Source organism: Cucumis melo, chromosome 12, assembly GCF_025177605.1.
Source record: "Cucumis melo cultivar AY chromosome 12, USDA_Cmelo_AY_1.0, whole genome shotgun sequence".
In the NCBI taxonomy this organism is placed as follows: domain Eukaryota; kingdom Viridiplantae; phylum Streptophyta; class Magnoliopsida; order Cucurbitales; family Cucurbitaceae; genus Cucumis; species Cucumis melo.
In genome coordinates this window covers 489567-506176 of record NC_066868.1, presented here as the reverse complement: position 1 = coordinate 506176, position 16610 = coordinate 489567, and the positions used below count along the sequence as shown (strand labels likewise).

At 41.5% G+C, this 16610-nt stretch overlaps 1 protein-coding gene across 3 annotated transcripts in view; it reads left to right on the top strand.

Moving 5' to 3' along the window:
* LOC103497010 (probable LRR receptor-like serine/threonine-protein kinase At1g06840) overlaps nt 1-16610 on the top strand; it is a 52664-nt gene that overhangs the window by 5907 nt on the left and 30147 nt on the right. For all 3 annotated transcript variants that reach the window (XM_008459062.3, XM_051080347.1, XM_051080348.1), the window contains 4 exons: nt 3106-3180; nt 15376-15444; nt 15576-15644; nt 15781-15852. In XM_008459062.3, the coding sequence (XP_008457284.2) occupies nt 3106-3180; nt 15376-15444; nt 15576-15644; nt 15781-15852 (285 nt within the window). The remainder of the gene's footprint in view (nt 1-3105; nt 3181-15375; nt 15445-15575; nt 15645-15780; nt 15853-16610) is intronic.

The following is a 16610-nucleotide window of genomic DNA, read 5'->3' as shown; positions in this document are numbered from 1 at the left end:
TTGTCAAAAAGTATAACAAAGATGAACACTTAGATTGACAAGCAATATCAGCAGCAGCAAGTGATCTTGAAGTATATCGAAGAGGTCATCCGAGATGATTCACTGGTGAGGAAGACAGCCGACGACTCTTCTAGTCAAGTCAAGAGCAATGAACCAACGATAATGGCCGTTTCTGGGGAATCGAAGCGAGATGAGAAAACTGATGATGAACGTCCAATGGACCGGAGTAAGTTTAAAAAAGTGGAGATGCCCGTGTTCAATGGAACCGATCCGGACTCCTGGTTATTTCGAGTGGATTGATTCTTCAAAATACACAACCTAACTGATTCGGAGAAACTCACCTGGTCGTGATTAGTTTTGATGGTCCGATGCTGGATTGGTATCGTTCCCATGATGACCGCGAGGCTTTTAAGAGCTGGGATGACTTGAAACAAAAAATGCACGTTCGTTTTAGATCGATTTGTGATGGCACCTTGGTTGGCGTTGGTAGATTCTTATTGATTCTCAAGATGGAAGTTGGAGGTTTTGCTTCGACTATAGAGCTTTGAATAATGTGACTATCCTGGATAAGTTCCCAATCCCAGTAATAGAGGAGCTCTTCGATGAATAGAATGGGGCTAATATGTTTTCAAAGATAGACTTGTAAGCCGAATACCTTCCAATCAGGATGCACCTGGAGGATATTGAGAAAACAACTTTTTGCACACATGAAGGCCGCTATGAGTTCTTGGTGATGCCATTTGGCTTAACCAATGCTCCCTCAACCTTTCAAGCCTTGATGAACCACATCTTCAAGCCTTATATGAGGCGTTTTGTGTTGGTCTTTTTCGATGATATATTGATGTACAGCAAGGGATTGGATGAGCATGCTCAACATCTTGAGAAATGCAGTTTTGCTAAGTCTCGAATAGGGTATTTAGGCCGCTTCATATCAGAAAAAGGGATAAAGGTTGACCCGGAGATGATAAGGGCGATAAAGGAATGGCCTATTCCCATGAATGTATGAGAAGTAAGGGGTTTCTTGGGGCTCATTGGTTACTACCGAAGATTTGTGCAAAATTATGGTAGTATTGCAACTCCCCTAACTCAATTGCTGAAGGCAGGAGCATATAAATGGTCCGAGGAGGCCAATGTGGCTTTTGAATGGCTCAAGATGGCAATGATGACTCTCCCAGTTTTGGCCATACCAGACTTTAATCTCCCCTTCGAAATAGAGATAAATGCATCAGGCTTTGGGGTGGGAGCAGTGCTCACCCAAGCAAAGAGGCCAATAGCATTTTTCAGCGGAACTTTGTGTATGAGAGACAGAGCACGGCACTGATTGCTGTTGTGTTTGCAGTTCAAAGGTGGCGTCCCTATCCATTGGGAAGGAAATTCATAGTAAAAACTGACCAAAGATCTCTTAAAATCCTGCTTGAACAAAGGGTTATACAGCCTCAATACTAGAAATGGATTGCCAACCTAATGGGATATTCGTTCGAAGTGGTTTACAAACTTGGTTTAGAAAACAAAGCAGCTGATGCATTGTCTAGAGTTCCCCAACTGTGCATCTGAATCACTTATCTGCACCAACTCTATTAGATGTTGCAGTCATTCTTGAGGAGGTGGAGAAAGATCCCAGCCTTCAGGAAATTATCAAACTAATTGAAGAGCAGAATCTTGAAGTTCCAAACTACATCGTCCAGCAAGGGGTGTTGAAGTTCGAAGGGAGGTTAGTCCTTTCAAAATCTTCATCTTTGTTACAAACCATCATGCATACCTACCATGATTCAGTTTTTGGGGGACATTCTGGCTTCCTAAGGACCTATAAGCGGATGACTAGTGAGTTATATTGGAAGGGGATGAAGAAAGACATCAAAAAGTACTGCGATGAGTGTTTAATCTGTCAGAAAAATAAAACTTCAGCCCTTTCCCCAGCAGGATTATTGATGCCATTGGAGATCCCCAATGCAAATATGGAGCTATTTTTCAATGGATTTCTAATATTATTCCTCTCTAATATTATTGAACGAATTACAAAGTCTTCTTATATAGGGAAAGACCAACAAAAGGAAAAAATATAGACATAAATAAAAAATAATATTACTATAGAAAGGGAAATTCAACATAAACATATTTATCCAAAGTTTCAGCTGCAGTCAATTGTTCGAAAACAGAGTTAATCAAAACATATTCCAGAAGGCTCCAGTTAGAATTGTCATCACTCTAATGAAACCAATGTAGTTTGCTTTTCTGATAGAATCTTGCTGTTCAGTGAGATAAATTCCCTTTGATTGCTGCACAAATAGGCACTTCCATTTCAGAAAAAGCAGAAGCCTCGGCTTTTGTTTCAAGGAAAGATAAAACATTCTGGAAGCTCTTTCCTTATTTTTTCTTTGGATTTCAACATTTTCCTTCCACTTTTTAACAGCTCCTTTAACCTTTCTCAGGTTAAAATGTATAACAAAACCTGCCCATCCTTGAACATTACAGCCATTACAGCCAGCAATGGAATCTTCAATAATTTTAAGTCTATTGTAGAATTTAAAAGGTGAAGGACTCCAAAAATTAAGGAACGGTGGATGGGTTTCTGGAAAATGTTTGATCTCTTGTCAGTTTCTGTTTCTGATGAGTTTTGTAATGTTTGTTTTATTTTAGGTTAAAATATCATTTTGGTCCCTATACTTTAGAGTTTGTACTTTCAGATGTTCAATTTTAGTCCTTGAACTTAATTTAGTCCTTACTACTAGTTTATCGTAGACTTTTCATTACTTTTTATTTTTTATTGGCATTTTTGCTATAAACTTTAATAATATATTCATTTGCTGTGTTTCTTCGCATGAAAATTATTATGGTTATTTAATTAATTTCAATAAAAATTAACTTTGAGGAACTAAATTTTAGATTTACTAAAAGTACTAGGACTAAAATTGAACAAATTTGAAAGTACAGGATTAAAGTAGTATTTTAAGTTTAATTTTATTAGTCTTAGGATTTCTGTTTATCTTCTTTCCCTGTTTTATTCACATGCCGTTCCTTGTAGAATTTAGTCTGCACAATTAACCTTCTGCTTTTTTCCTTTTCGAATAAATTGAATTTAACAGCCTGATTTTATTTGATTTTCAGTCAACTTGACAACAACGACTTCAGCGGGGCCACAATACCAGATTCTTATGGAAATATGACTAAATTGCTGAAATTGTAAGTGATTTTTAAAGAGATTGTGCATGTTATATTTATTTTTTTGAAATGGAAATAGATCTTTTTATTGAATTAACGAGGAAGATTATGAAGTACAAATAAGTAGGATCAGAAGATTCACCTGGACATCTCAACTAGGTTGGCATTTATACGAAGCTTGAGTTGACTTAATGACTAATAATGGTCAATGTGAATGATATAAGGTTTGAAGGTATTAGGTCATTAGTCAGTCAATATGTTTAGTTAATTTGTTGTCTATCTGTTTATTGTTCGCTGAACTTATATTTCTCTTATAAAAGTCAAGTTCTGAATGATCAATAAAATCAATGATAGTGAATCTATTCAAGCCTTAATGACCACTTAGGATATATCCTATAAGTTTCATTCTTTTTTCTAATTATAAGAAACCATGCTTTCATTGATAAAAAATGGAGAGAATTCAAGGACATCCCAAAAAGTAACTAATCCCATAAAAAGAGGGATTCTCACTAAATCAAAGGAATCCAATTGATCAAAATATGACCTAAATGATAATTACAAAAAAGAATATATAACCTAGCAAGGTACCAAATACCCCTACTGTCCGGCTCCATCCTTCTAAATATCCTATTGTTTCTCTCCTAAACCCCGTGAATGGGATTCAACCCATAAAGCCTCAAGCAGTGAACTTTGGGGGAATACAGAGTAAGTTACCTTTGAATAAAATTTTCACAGAAGATGATAATCTTTAGTTGCAGTGTGAGATTGGAATTGATGCCAAATAGTACCAAAATCAGGACCAGTTGCATAACAGCGGAATTGATGCCAAATAGTACCATAATTAGGATCATTTGCATAACAGCTAGGTAAATGATCAAAGGCAGTCAAAGTTCCTTTTTTTCCCGATGAAAACCACTTCCCTTGAGAAAGAATGAAAAAAGGGCATGCACAAAAAACCAGCCCACAAAACCACCATTTTAAAGGAAAGGGGACCAACTAAGTAAAATTTTGCATATAGAATAGTTACAAAAGATCTTCGAAACCGAAGCCCAAAGAGACGTGATATCTAGCCAACAACCAAACCTCACTATGCCCCCTCTCCCTACCCCTAAACACTCTTTCATTCATCTCGATCCCAAATAATAGCACACACCCCAGAACGCCATAAAAAGCCACCATTTTCATTAAAAGTCGGATGGAGGAGGAACTCCTTAATTGTTGCTTTAACGCTCCTCAAGCCGACAAAGCTAACACCGAACTCCTGCAAGAAAGAGCACTACAAAGACCTTGCAAAATGGCACTCCTAAAAAAAGTGATCAAGATCTTCCTTTGTCATCTGATACAACAAACAACAAAAAGACCCGACAAGCGAAGATCTCTTCCTAACAAGCCTATTAATAGTATTAACCTGACCAAGCGACAAGAACCTAACTTTTTCGGAACCTTTGTCCTCCAAATTACATCACTCCTTTGGGAGAGCGGGGTCCACCAACAACCCATATAAAAAATTACAAGAAAAACCCAGCTAGGACTAGGAATCCAAACACGAACAACTCTCCTCCCTCTCTAACAGAAAACCCCTCGAGTAAGGAAAGAAGAGAAGCCACGTCTATCGTTTCCTTATTGGTCAAGTTACGACGAAATCAGAATGAGAAAGACAGAATTCTCATATCTCATCAAAAGCTCCGAGATAGTATAGTTTTTGAACAAGGAAAGATGATACAAATGCGGAAAAACAGAACAAAGGGGATCCTCCCTAAACCATCTATCCTAAAAAAGAAGTTTCCTTACCATCCCCCACAAAGCAAGAGACAAATCGAGAAAAAGTAGGAAGCTCGTTTGAATGTCCTTCCAAGGATTTCAGAAAGTGCCTTAACCCCTATTGTAATCCACTCAGAAGGAAGGGAACTGTGCTTGCTCAAAATGATCCTATTACAAAGAGAATTGGGCTCAAGATGGAAGTGCCAAAGCCACTTTGCCAATAAAGCTCTGTTACGGCTTCTAAGATTACCAATTTATGAACCCGTATAACTCATTGGGCGCCCCACTGCCTTGGAAAAGAACCTTTTCTTCCATGTTACCAATATCTTTCGAATATTCTCACAAATGGGATTCCAAAAGAACACAACTCTAGTATTATCCCCCAATGGGAGACCAAGGTAGCAAGAACGGTAAGTGCCGACCTCACAATCAAACGCTTCAGCCCACCTTTGCAACTTGGCCTAGTTAGAATTAATGCTGTATAAGTGCATTTGTTTCTATTAATTTTCAGACCTGACATCTCTTCAAAGAATTCAACTGTATGATTTAGGGTTTGGAAAGACTTCTCTTTTCCAGAACAGAAAAGCTAGGTATCATCAGCAAATTGAAGGTGCGACAAGGCAACTGCTAGTGAAGATGATTTTCTACTTAAAGCATTTGCAAGTTTATTTGATGTGTCGGAGGTGTATTTAATCATGAAATCAATCCACCTAGAGTGTATTCTCCTAACACGTTTCTGCAAATGCAAAATCTTGCCAATTAAATAGTGTTCCCTATATTGTAATTCTCGAGCCAAAGAATACAGTTCCTCCTCATAAGCTAATCATTTTTGCCTAGTGTCACGTGGTTATTTTTAACACTTAACCAACGTGCGGCACAATGGTGATAGATACACCAATGTAAGCCTTAGAGTTTGTTGGAAGACTTGCTAGAAATAGAAAGAGGCTTTAGAGAAGGGAAAAGTAGGCAAAGAGTAGAGAAAGATTGAGAAAATTGAGAATACAAGTGTATTGCTTAAGGATGCTTGAGGATTTCTTGGTTTACTCTTGGATGCTTTTTGGATTTCCTTGGATTTCTTGGGTGCTTTTTGGATGCTTTACAAATGAGACCCCTTAGGGGTATTTATAGTAGTACATGACCGACTTTGGCCCTTTAAACCGACTTAAAAGGTCGGCAAAATCATTCTAGAGCATTCTGGGGTTTTCATGACAGTCAGCCACTGACATAGCACTGTTCATGACCGACATAGAAGCTTCCAGATGCGTCTGAGCGTGTCTGGAGGGGCCTGGAGCGCGCGCGCGAGTCTCCGTCACGTTCGTCAGACGCGCGTGCGTTCCGCTCGTTACGGTGCTTGACGTCCGTCATCGAAAGTTCCAGAAATTTCCAGAGGCGTCTCTGGTCTTCCCGGCGCGCGCCGTCGGGTGTCAAGGGCATAATCGTCCAAGGTATTATTTACCGATGGCCGTATGCCCGAATACCCCTAAATCACTTTATCTTTATGTCTTGAAAGTAGCTTAGATTAATTCTTTCGTTTAGGTGTCGCCGAGTCACAGTGTGACATTTCGGCTTTTTCATATGCAAGCGTGCCAAGGCCAAAAATCTCAATATGTACTAGGGGGTACATGACTAGTCCGACCCCCGCCCAAGCCTTGTCGCACTCTCTGCAAGTTAAGCTATTTTCTTTGCAATTGACAGTCTTCAATGCTTTCTTTATGATGTTTTCAACTATTTAATTTCTCTTTCCCGTTTTATAAAAACATTTTCTCAAGAACGAGGAGGGAGGCTACATCATACCGCGAGTTTGTCCGCGGATTCCGAATTTTGAACGGCTGACTTGTTAACCGAGCTAAACAAGTGCCGCACAATCGTGTTGAGAAGTTACGATTGTGACAAGTGGTATCAGAGCCAGGTTGGCTAATTGACGATACGACTGAAACATGTCGTCGTCGAATCCATCGGGCAAGGCCCAGAAAGACCGACTAGTAGAGCAAGAAGAACAGATGCTCTACCTAGTCGAAGTTCCCGACTCCATCCGCTACTTGGAGTCTCGTCTCGATGAAATTTCCGAGAAAACTAATACGATCGATGCGGTAGCTGGCCGTGTCGAAGGGTTTCCGATACAAGAGTTGATGACAAGGGTCGACGCCCTGAAAACAACTATAAACATCGGAAGAACTGTCAACTACGAGCGTGGAGACAGTTCGACGGGCTCTGTTGCCCATATTGAGGAGCGTGTTCAAGAGCTGGATAGCTCTCAAAAGACGCTGTTAGAGATGATAAACGGCATGTCAGAGGACTTCCTAGCTACCCTCGATGTCGTCAGAAACGAAATCGCAGATGTGAATGCGAGACTGAGCCTCACAATGCGAGCAATGGCAAATCAAGCTCCCGTTGGGGGAGCCATTCCGGTTAGTAGAGTGAAGATCTCGGAACCAAAGCCCTTCTGTGGGGCAAGAGACGCGAAGGCCCTAGAAAACTATATCTTTGACCTGGAGCAATACTTCAGGGCCACAAACACGGTTACAGAGGAAGCCAAAGTCACTTTGGCGACGATGCATCTTTCTGAGGATGCCAAGTTATGGTGGAGGTCTCGATTTGTTGACATACAGGAGGGACGTTGCGCGATAGATACTTGGGACGCTTTGAAGAGAGAACTTCGCTCACAATTCTTCCCTGAAAATGTCGAGATCTTGGCTCGACGAAAGTTACGCGAGCTGAAACACACCGGTAGTATTCGGGAGTATGTGAAACAGTTTGCGGAACTGATGTTGGATTTACGCGATATGTCCGAGAAAGACAAAGTTTTCTGTTTTGTCGAAGGATTGAAGCCGTGGGCGAAGACAAAGCTATATGAACAAAGAGTTCAAGACCTCACGTCCACGTATGCTGCAGCCGAACGGCTGTTTGACCTGTCCAACGACTCTCAAGATACGAGACGTCATCCAAGTTCCTCATCTGGAGGAAGTAGGAACAACCGCCCAAGTTCTCCTAAAACTACGGGAGGGGACAGACGCTTTAATGGAGATCGTAGATCCCATCAATCGAATATTGGAAACTCCTGGCGAGGACCAAGTAACCAGAATGTGTCCAATCGTCCTCTTAGTTGCTTCATATGTAAGGGACCACACATGGCCAGGGAATGCCCGAACAAAACTGCTTTCAATGCATTCCAGGCATCTTTGGCCTCAGATTCAGACAATCTACAAAATCAGACCGAGAGGGAAGCAGACCAGACAGAAGAAGTTGATAACCCTCGAATGGGGGCCTTGAAATTTCTGTCATCTCTCCAGAAAAAGGTGGGGGAGACGAACACACCAGTGGAAAGGGGCTTAATGTACGTTGACACCTGGATCAACGAGAAGCCAACCAAAAGCACTATGGTTGACTCCGGTGCCACTCACAATTTCATAACAGTAGCAGAAGCTAAACGTTTGAATCTCCGCTGGGAGAAGGATGCAGGAAGAATGAAAGCTGTGAATTCTACTGCCCTACCTATCATCGGACTAGTGAAACGAACGATGATAAGATTAGGAGGATGGAGTGGCCTCGTAGACTTTGTAGTAGTAAAAATGGATGACTTTGATGTGGTACTGGGAATGGAGTTCCTACTCGACGAACATCAAGTAATCCCAATGCCTTTGGCCAAATGCTTGGTGATCACTGGACCTACACCCTCGGTTGTACAGACTGACCTACGTCAGCCAGATGGGTTGAAAATGATCTCCGGCATGCAATTAAAGAAGGGTCTCTCTCGAGACGAACCAACATTTATGGCCATCCCACTCAATTCGTCAGAGAACTCAAGGGAGACAGTCCCTAAGGAGATCGTGCGCGTACTAGAGAAGTACCGTGATGTGATGCCCGATAGTTTGCCCAAGTCTTTGCCACCTCGGAGAATGATTGATCATGAGATCGAGTTGGTGCCAGGGGCAAAACCGCCTGCGAAGAATGCTTATCGTATGGCGCCTCCGGAGTTAGCTGAACTTCGAAAACAGTTAGATGAGCTACTGAATGCAGGGTTCATTAGACCTGCAAAAGCTCCGTATGGGGCCCCGGTTCTTTTCCAGAAGAAGAAAGATGGGAGTTTACGATTGTGCATTGATTATCGTGCCCTGAATAAACTCACGGTTTGCAACAAGTATCCTCTTCCCATAATTACTGACTTGTTCGATCGCTTACATGGGGCGAAATATTTTTCAAAGTTAGACTTGCGGTCGGGGTACTACCAAGTAAGAATTGCAGAGGGAGATGAGCCGAAGACAACCTGTGTCACCCGATATGGTGCGTTCGAATTCCTCGTAATGCCATTTGGTCTCACCAATGCCCTTGCCACCTTCTGTACGTTGATGAACCAGGTCTTCCACGAATATCTCGATAAATTCGTAGTAGTCTACCTGGATGATATAGTGGTCTATAGTACGACCATGGAGGAACATAAAGACCACCTGCAAAAGGTTTTTCAAAAATTAAAAGAGAATCAGCTGTATGTCAAAAGAGAAAAATGCTCTTTTGCACAAGAGCGGATAAACTTCTTGGGCCATGTGATAGAGTGTGGCCGAATTGGAATGGAAGAAGGGAAGATTGTTGCGATACGCGACTGAGCAATGCCGAAATCAGTCTCGGAGCTACGCTCCTTCCTCGGGCTGGCAAATTACTATCGTCGATTTGTCGAGGGATTCTCCAAACGAGCAAGCCCGCTGACTGAACTACTGAAAAAAGACGTTCACTGGAATTGGGACCTCGAGTGCCAAGCCGCCTTCGACGGCCTAAAACAAGCCATGATGGAGGGGCCACTTCTAGGGATTGCGGATGTGACCAAACCTTTCGAAGTCGAGACAGATGCGTCTGATTATGCGTTGGGGGGTGTGCTCCTACAGAATGGACACCCGATTGCATACGAAAGTCGAAAATTAAATGCAGCCGAAAGGAAGTATACTGTGTCCGAAAAAGAAATGCTCGCAGTAGTACATTGTTTGAGGGCCTGGAGACAATACCTACTAGGTTCGACGTTTGTAGTGAAGACGGACAACAGTGCAACCTGCCACTTCTTTACCCAGCCAAAGACTTCGAAACAAGCAAGATGGCAGGAATTTCTGGCCGAGTTCGACTTTGAATTTGAACACAAGAAGGGGTCGAATAACCAGGCTGCTGATGCCCTAAGTCGAAAACAAGAACATGCTGCCATATGCCTATTAGCTCACCTCCGGGGGAGCGAGATTGGCGGGTCGGTTAGAGACACCTTGAGAGAGTTCCTACAGAAGGATCATGCCGCTCAGAATGTCATGAATTTAGTGAAGGCGGGCAAAACACGACAGTTTTGGGTCGAGGAAGACTTGTTAGTCACAAAGGGCAATCGACTGTATGTTCCAAGAGCAAGGGACTTAAGGAGGTAATTGTTGTATGAGTGTCACGACACTCTATGGGCTGGCCATCCCGGATGGCAGCGGATGTACGCCCTGTTGAAGAAGGGCTACTTTTGGCCGAATATGAGAGATGATGTCATGCAGTACACTAAGACATATCTCATCTGCCAACAAGACAAAGTAGAGAAAGTGAAGGTTGCTGGACTTCTCGACCCTCTACCGGTTCCAACAAGACCTTGGGAGAGTGTCTCTATGGACTTCATCACCCATCTTCCTAAGGTAGGCGACTTTGAAACCATCTTAGTCATCATTGATCGTTTTTCAAAGTACGCCACCTTCATCCCCACCACCAAGCAGTGTTCAGCAGAAATGACAGCTCAATTGTTCTTTAAGCATGTTGTTAAGTTGTGGGGAGTCCCGGCAAGTATAGTGAGCGACAGGGATGGTAGATTCATTGGCTCCTTCTAGACGGAATTATTTTCCTTCTTGGGGACAAGTCTGAACATATCCTCAAGCTACCATCCCCAAACTGACGGCTAGACTGAGCGATTCAACTGCATGCTCGAAGAATACTTGCGCCATTTTGTAAACGCAAGGCAAAAGAACTGGGTCCAGCTGTTGGACGTAGCCCAATTCTGTTTCAACGCTCAGACAAGTTCATCTACAGGGAGAAGCCCATTTGAGATTGTTTCTGGGAGACAACCAGTACCGCCACACCTTGTTGATCATCCCTTTGCAGGGAAGAACCCTCAAGCCCTCAATTTCACGAAGGAGTGGAAACAGACAAACGACATCGCCCGAGCGTACTTAGAAAAAGCATCGAAGCGGATGAAGAAGTGGGCAGATAAGAAGCGACGGCCTCTTGAGTTTCGAGCGGGAGACCAGGTACTCATCAAACTACGACCCGAGCAAGTCAGGTTTCGAGGACGCAAAGACCAACGTCTCGTCAGGAAGTACGAAGGACCAGTTCAAGTGCTGAAAAAGGTAGGGAATACTTCTTATAGAGTTGTGTTGCCCACATGGATGAAAATCTACCCAATAATTCATGTTAGTAACCTGAAACTGTACCATCAAGACACGGAGGACCTGCAGCGGAATATCGTAACTCGCCCAATTATCGACCTTAGTCAGAAGGAAGACAAAGATGTTGAAGAAATTCTGGCCGAGCGAGTAAGGAGGGGCAGAAGACCCACACGAAGGATCCACGAGTATCTAGTAAAGTGGAAGAACCTTCCTGTGGAGGAGACCAGCTGGGAGCGTGTCGAAGACCTTGAAGCGTGGAAGCAGAAGATTGAAGATTTCAAGCTTCGCCAGTTGACGGGGACGTCAACCATTTAGGTGGGGGAGAATGTCAAGGGCACAATCGTCCAAGGTATTATTTACCGATGGCCGTATGCCCGAATACCCCTAAATCACTTTATCTTTATGTCTTGAAAGTAGCTTAGATTAATTCTTTCGTTTAGGTGTCGCCGAGTCACAGTGTGACATTTCGGCTTTTTCATATACAAGCGTGCCAAGGCCAAAAATCTCAATATGTACTAGGGGGTACATGACTAGTCCGACCCCCGCCCAAGCCTTGTCGCACTCTCTGCAAGTTAAGCTATTTTCTTTGCAATTGACAGTCTTCAATGCTTTCTTTATGATGTTTTCAACTATTTAATTTCTCTTTCCCGTTTTATAAAAACATTTTCTCAAGAACGAGGAGGGAGGCTACATCATACCGCGAGTTTGTCCGCGGATTCCGAATTTTGAACGGCTGACTTGTTAACCGAGCTAAACAAGTGCCGCACAATCGTGTTGAGAAGTTACGATTGTGACATCAAGCGCGCGCGCGTCTGCCATGCGCGCTGTCCGTTGCGGGCGCGCGGATGCCGCGCGCATCTGCCCATCTTCCGCGCGCTCGGGCGCGATGCCGTGCGCGCCCGCCTACCCATCGTGCGCGCGCGTTGTGCCGCGTGCGCCTGCCTGTGTCGCGCGCGCGCCCATGCCATGCCAGGGCCGCGCGCGCTTGGCTGCCGCTCATGCGTCCGTGGGCTCCAACGGCTGTGTCATGACCCCTGCGTGACTTTGCTTGTTTTCTTAGGGCCTTTGGACTGTGTGGGACTTGGTTGGCTCCTCTTGGGCAATGCTAAGGAGGCTTAATTTCGAAAAATTTTGGGGGTCTATTTTTGGGGCGTGACACTAGGCTCACTTAATTTCTCACTAAAATATTCACCGCTTCTATTATCTATAATAACCGTGCTCAAACCAACTTCTTAGACACCATGTTTTCACTGTTCTCACTATTTATAATAACAGTGCTCACCTTTCAATTGATTGTGCATTTTGTTCTAAAGAAGTGTCTTTGAGTATGAGTGTCGATGGTTGGGGATAAAAAAACCTTTTGGACTACACATGATGTGTTTGGTACTTAAGGCATTATGGAGCTCAAAAAGAATTTGTTGGGACCTTGTTGAAGCTAATGACAGATCCAGGAGGATTGCTGATTATGTGGGATGGAAGTAAGTTGTCAGTTATTGAAGTCCTGAAACGAAGTCATTCTCTTTCAATAAAGTGCAACACAATCAATAGAAAATCTGTTGGATTTCAAACATTTATGGCCCACACATTATCGAGGTAGAAACCATATTTAGCAGGAGTTGTCTCTTCTTTCAGACCTCTGTACAGGAGCATGGTGTATGGGAGGGGATTTCAACATCACTCGAAAGGTACAAGATCAATTTCCAGTAGGAAGATTGACCAGGGGAATGGGAAATTTCAATAAGTTCATTAGAGAGTCAGAGTTGTTAGAAATTCCTTTATCTAATGGCAAATTCACATGATCAAGAGAAGGAAGGTCAGTCTCACGCTCTCTGCCGGACAGATTCCTAGTATATGCTGATTGGGATAAAATCTTTGTTGACACCAGAGTTTCTCGAAAAAAAGGACTTGCTTATGATATTTTCCCCATTTTGTTAGAAGCTGGTGCAATGGGGTCCCTCTCCATTTCGGTTTTGCAAACAGTTGGTTGCTTGATAAACAGTGTTGCCAACTTACAACGAACTCCTTGACCTCTGGAAACCATCAAGGATGGGCTGGCTTTTCCATTTATTCAAAGCTTCGAAGTATAAAGAGCATTCTGAAATCATGGCACGTGGATGGTGAAAGAGCTCGAAAATATCAGGAAGAAAGTTTGCTTCAAGCTTTTGCAAATGAAGACAACAAGAATCGTTGAATGTGTCATCCTTAGACTACCTTCTGAAACTGTCTCCTCGGTCAAATCCTTGGTTAAGCACCTCTTTACATCTTCTTCACCAATGGATATTTTCTTGTACAAAAGGTTTTGGCAATCTAACAGTCCAAGGGGGATAATCTGGAGAATAACCAGCACCTATTATTTGACTGTGTCTTTGCATCTAAATGTTGGTTCCATCTTCTCCGAACTCTTAATATTTGTTGGGTTTTTGACCAAGATTTTGAGAAGATTGTGACTCAAATCCTTGCCGGTCCAGCCTTGAAGAAGAAGACAGCTGCTTTCTTGTGGGTTAACGCAGTGAAAGCACTCTTAATTGAAGTTTGGTTTGAAAGAAATCAAAGGGTTTTCCATGATAAATCATCGACATGGATGGACCGTTTTGAATTTGCTTGTCTGAATGCAACTTCATGGTGTTCATTATCCAAAATTTTTCAGGAGTACTCTTTGCAGAAAATTTTGTTAAATTGGCCAGCCTTTATAGCCTCACCACTTTGAAGTCTTCAGACAACATGACTTTTGGAATAGCCCTCTGCTTCAACCAGTTTTTCTGCATAAACAAGGACTGATTTTTGTTTTCTCTTTGCTGCCATTCTGTTTTTACGTTTTGTATGGACAGATTAGTTATTTGATTTTGGCCTTGTTTTTGTGGCTTTTATGTTGTTCTTGTATTGGCTAATATGAGCCTAGAGTAAGGATTTTCTTTTATTTCCACTTCATGAATATGATGAAGGCGCAAAGGGGGTGTCAGCCTAATTGAGATGTCCGAATGCGACTGCTGATCCTCCTACTCAATTATGTCTTCTTGTTCATCCCTTGCTTCTGTTGTGTATTCTTTAATTGCGAGGTTTCTTGTTAAGGACAATCGTTGGATAAATGACCACTTGACCACACCTAAAATGATAGAATGATTCTTGGTCAATTCTTGAAAGGAATGCTAGAATTTTATTCAATGACCAAATAAGGAAAGCGTTGACCATCCTTTCCGAACTGTGGTTTGAAAGAAACCAGAGGATCTTTCACAACAAAGAAAAGTCGTGCTCAGAAGTCTTCACTGCAGAAAGAAGTGTAGCAGCTTGGGTTTCCTTAAACAAGGAGTTCGGGGCTTACTCTATTCAAGATATTTATCTCAACTTCGCAGCTTTCCTCTCCTAATCAACCCCTTAATCCTCATCTAGTATTGGATCTAGCCTCAGACTTGTATCATTCAAATAGCTGTAGCTTTTGTTTATGTTTTTCATCAATTTTTAGTTCTTTAATAGTCTCGGCCTGTGTTTCTCTGCTGGACTTATATATGTTGTACTATTTATTTTCTCTGTTTTGATTAGTGTTATATTTGGAATATGATGTTTTGGTCCCAAGGGGGTATCAACCTAGTTGAGATGCTCAGGTGCACTTTCTGATCTCTAGCTTTTTGCTCTTTATGCTTCTTTATTATTCTCAACGTATATAATTCTTGTACTTTGAGATTTTATCATTAATAAAGAAGTTTTGTCTCATTAAAAAAAAAAATGAAATCGCTGCCATATGCATACACATATATATAGGCATTGATGTAAGAACTTTTATATATAATGACCAAATAAGAAAAGGGTTTTTGATTGTTTCAGAATTCAATCAGTCCTAGAAGAAGTCTCTTTCTATGTTAAGCTTTTATTCTCTTCTTTTATTTGATATATTGGTCTAGTTTTGATTTTCTATTCTTATACTGGCAAGCTTTTAATAGCTTTATGTTTTGTCTCCTCTTTTGTAATTTCAGTATTAGTCTCATTTCATTACTTCATGTTTCTGTTAAAAAAAAAAATGTGGAGTTGTACTGACGTAAATGTATTGGTTGTCTTTATGATTGATTTTGCACAGGAGTCTAAGGAACTGTACCTTGCAAGGGTCAATTCCTGATCTGAGCAGAATAAAGAACCTCGGTTATCTGTAAGTCTAAATTAGGTTTCTTGTGTGTAAGTGTAGATATATGACGTCTTTGTTATATGGGCTTCATGAATATAACCGGTAGATGTCTTCAAAATTGACTCTAATATCTTTACTGTTTCTTTGTATTTCAGAGATTTAAGTTCCAATCAACTAAGTGGATTGATTCCTCGAAGTAAACTCTCTGAGAATATCACAACCATGTAAGAATCTCATCTTTATCTTAAGTAAATAAAACTTCAGTGTTCGATTAAAAAACTTTGAAGATTTAAAACCTGCAATAAAAATATGACGTTGAATGTCCGTTTGATATTTTTCTTATCTATATATGAAATGCAGCATCTTATCCGACAACCGTCTAACTGGCACCATACCATCCAGTCTTTCGCGTTTACCACATCTTCAAAAATTGTGAGTGGATTTTATCTTCAGCCATGATGTAGTGTAGTGTATGGATTTGGGTAAATTTGGCTATCTTGGTCAAATCTTTGATTGATTAGGATTAGAATTAGTTTCGTTGGTTTATTAGTATTTTTTTTGAAAAGGATTCGGATCTCATTTATTATGAAAATGAGGTAGAGCTCAAAGTACAAGAGGGTTATACAATGAGCAATTAAAGAACTAGGGATCTGTAGTCGTACCTGAATATCTCGACTAGGTTGACACCCCCTTAGCTTCCTCATCGTACCTAAGAAATAGAGAAGTGAAATGACATTGAGCTGGTAAAAATGGTCCAAAACATAAGACCTTTACATCAGCAGCCTATCATTAACAAAAGACTAAAAGAAAAATCTAAATAGGGCAAAAAAAGGTCCCTTCCCTAACTCAGCTTAGCTGGACTCAAAAGACAAACAATAAAAGCTTGCCAGTTGAGATGAATGTCCTGTGTGGAGTAATCTTGAAATCCTTTGACCATGGAGCACCATGATGAAGCATTTAAACAGGCATACTCAAATCGATCGGACCATAGTGAAGCCGTATAGTGGAAAACGCGCTGATTTCTTTCAAACTATATTTCTACTAATAAGGCCTTGACTGCATTGCACCATAAAATTGATGAGGTTTTCTTTGAATTTGGTCCAGAGGGAATTTGCAGTGCATTACCACTAAAGCTGCCATCAAAAACCCATATGAAATTTAAAATTTGCAGCAGCCTACACCGACAATTA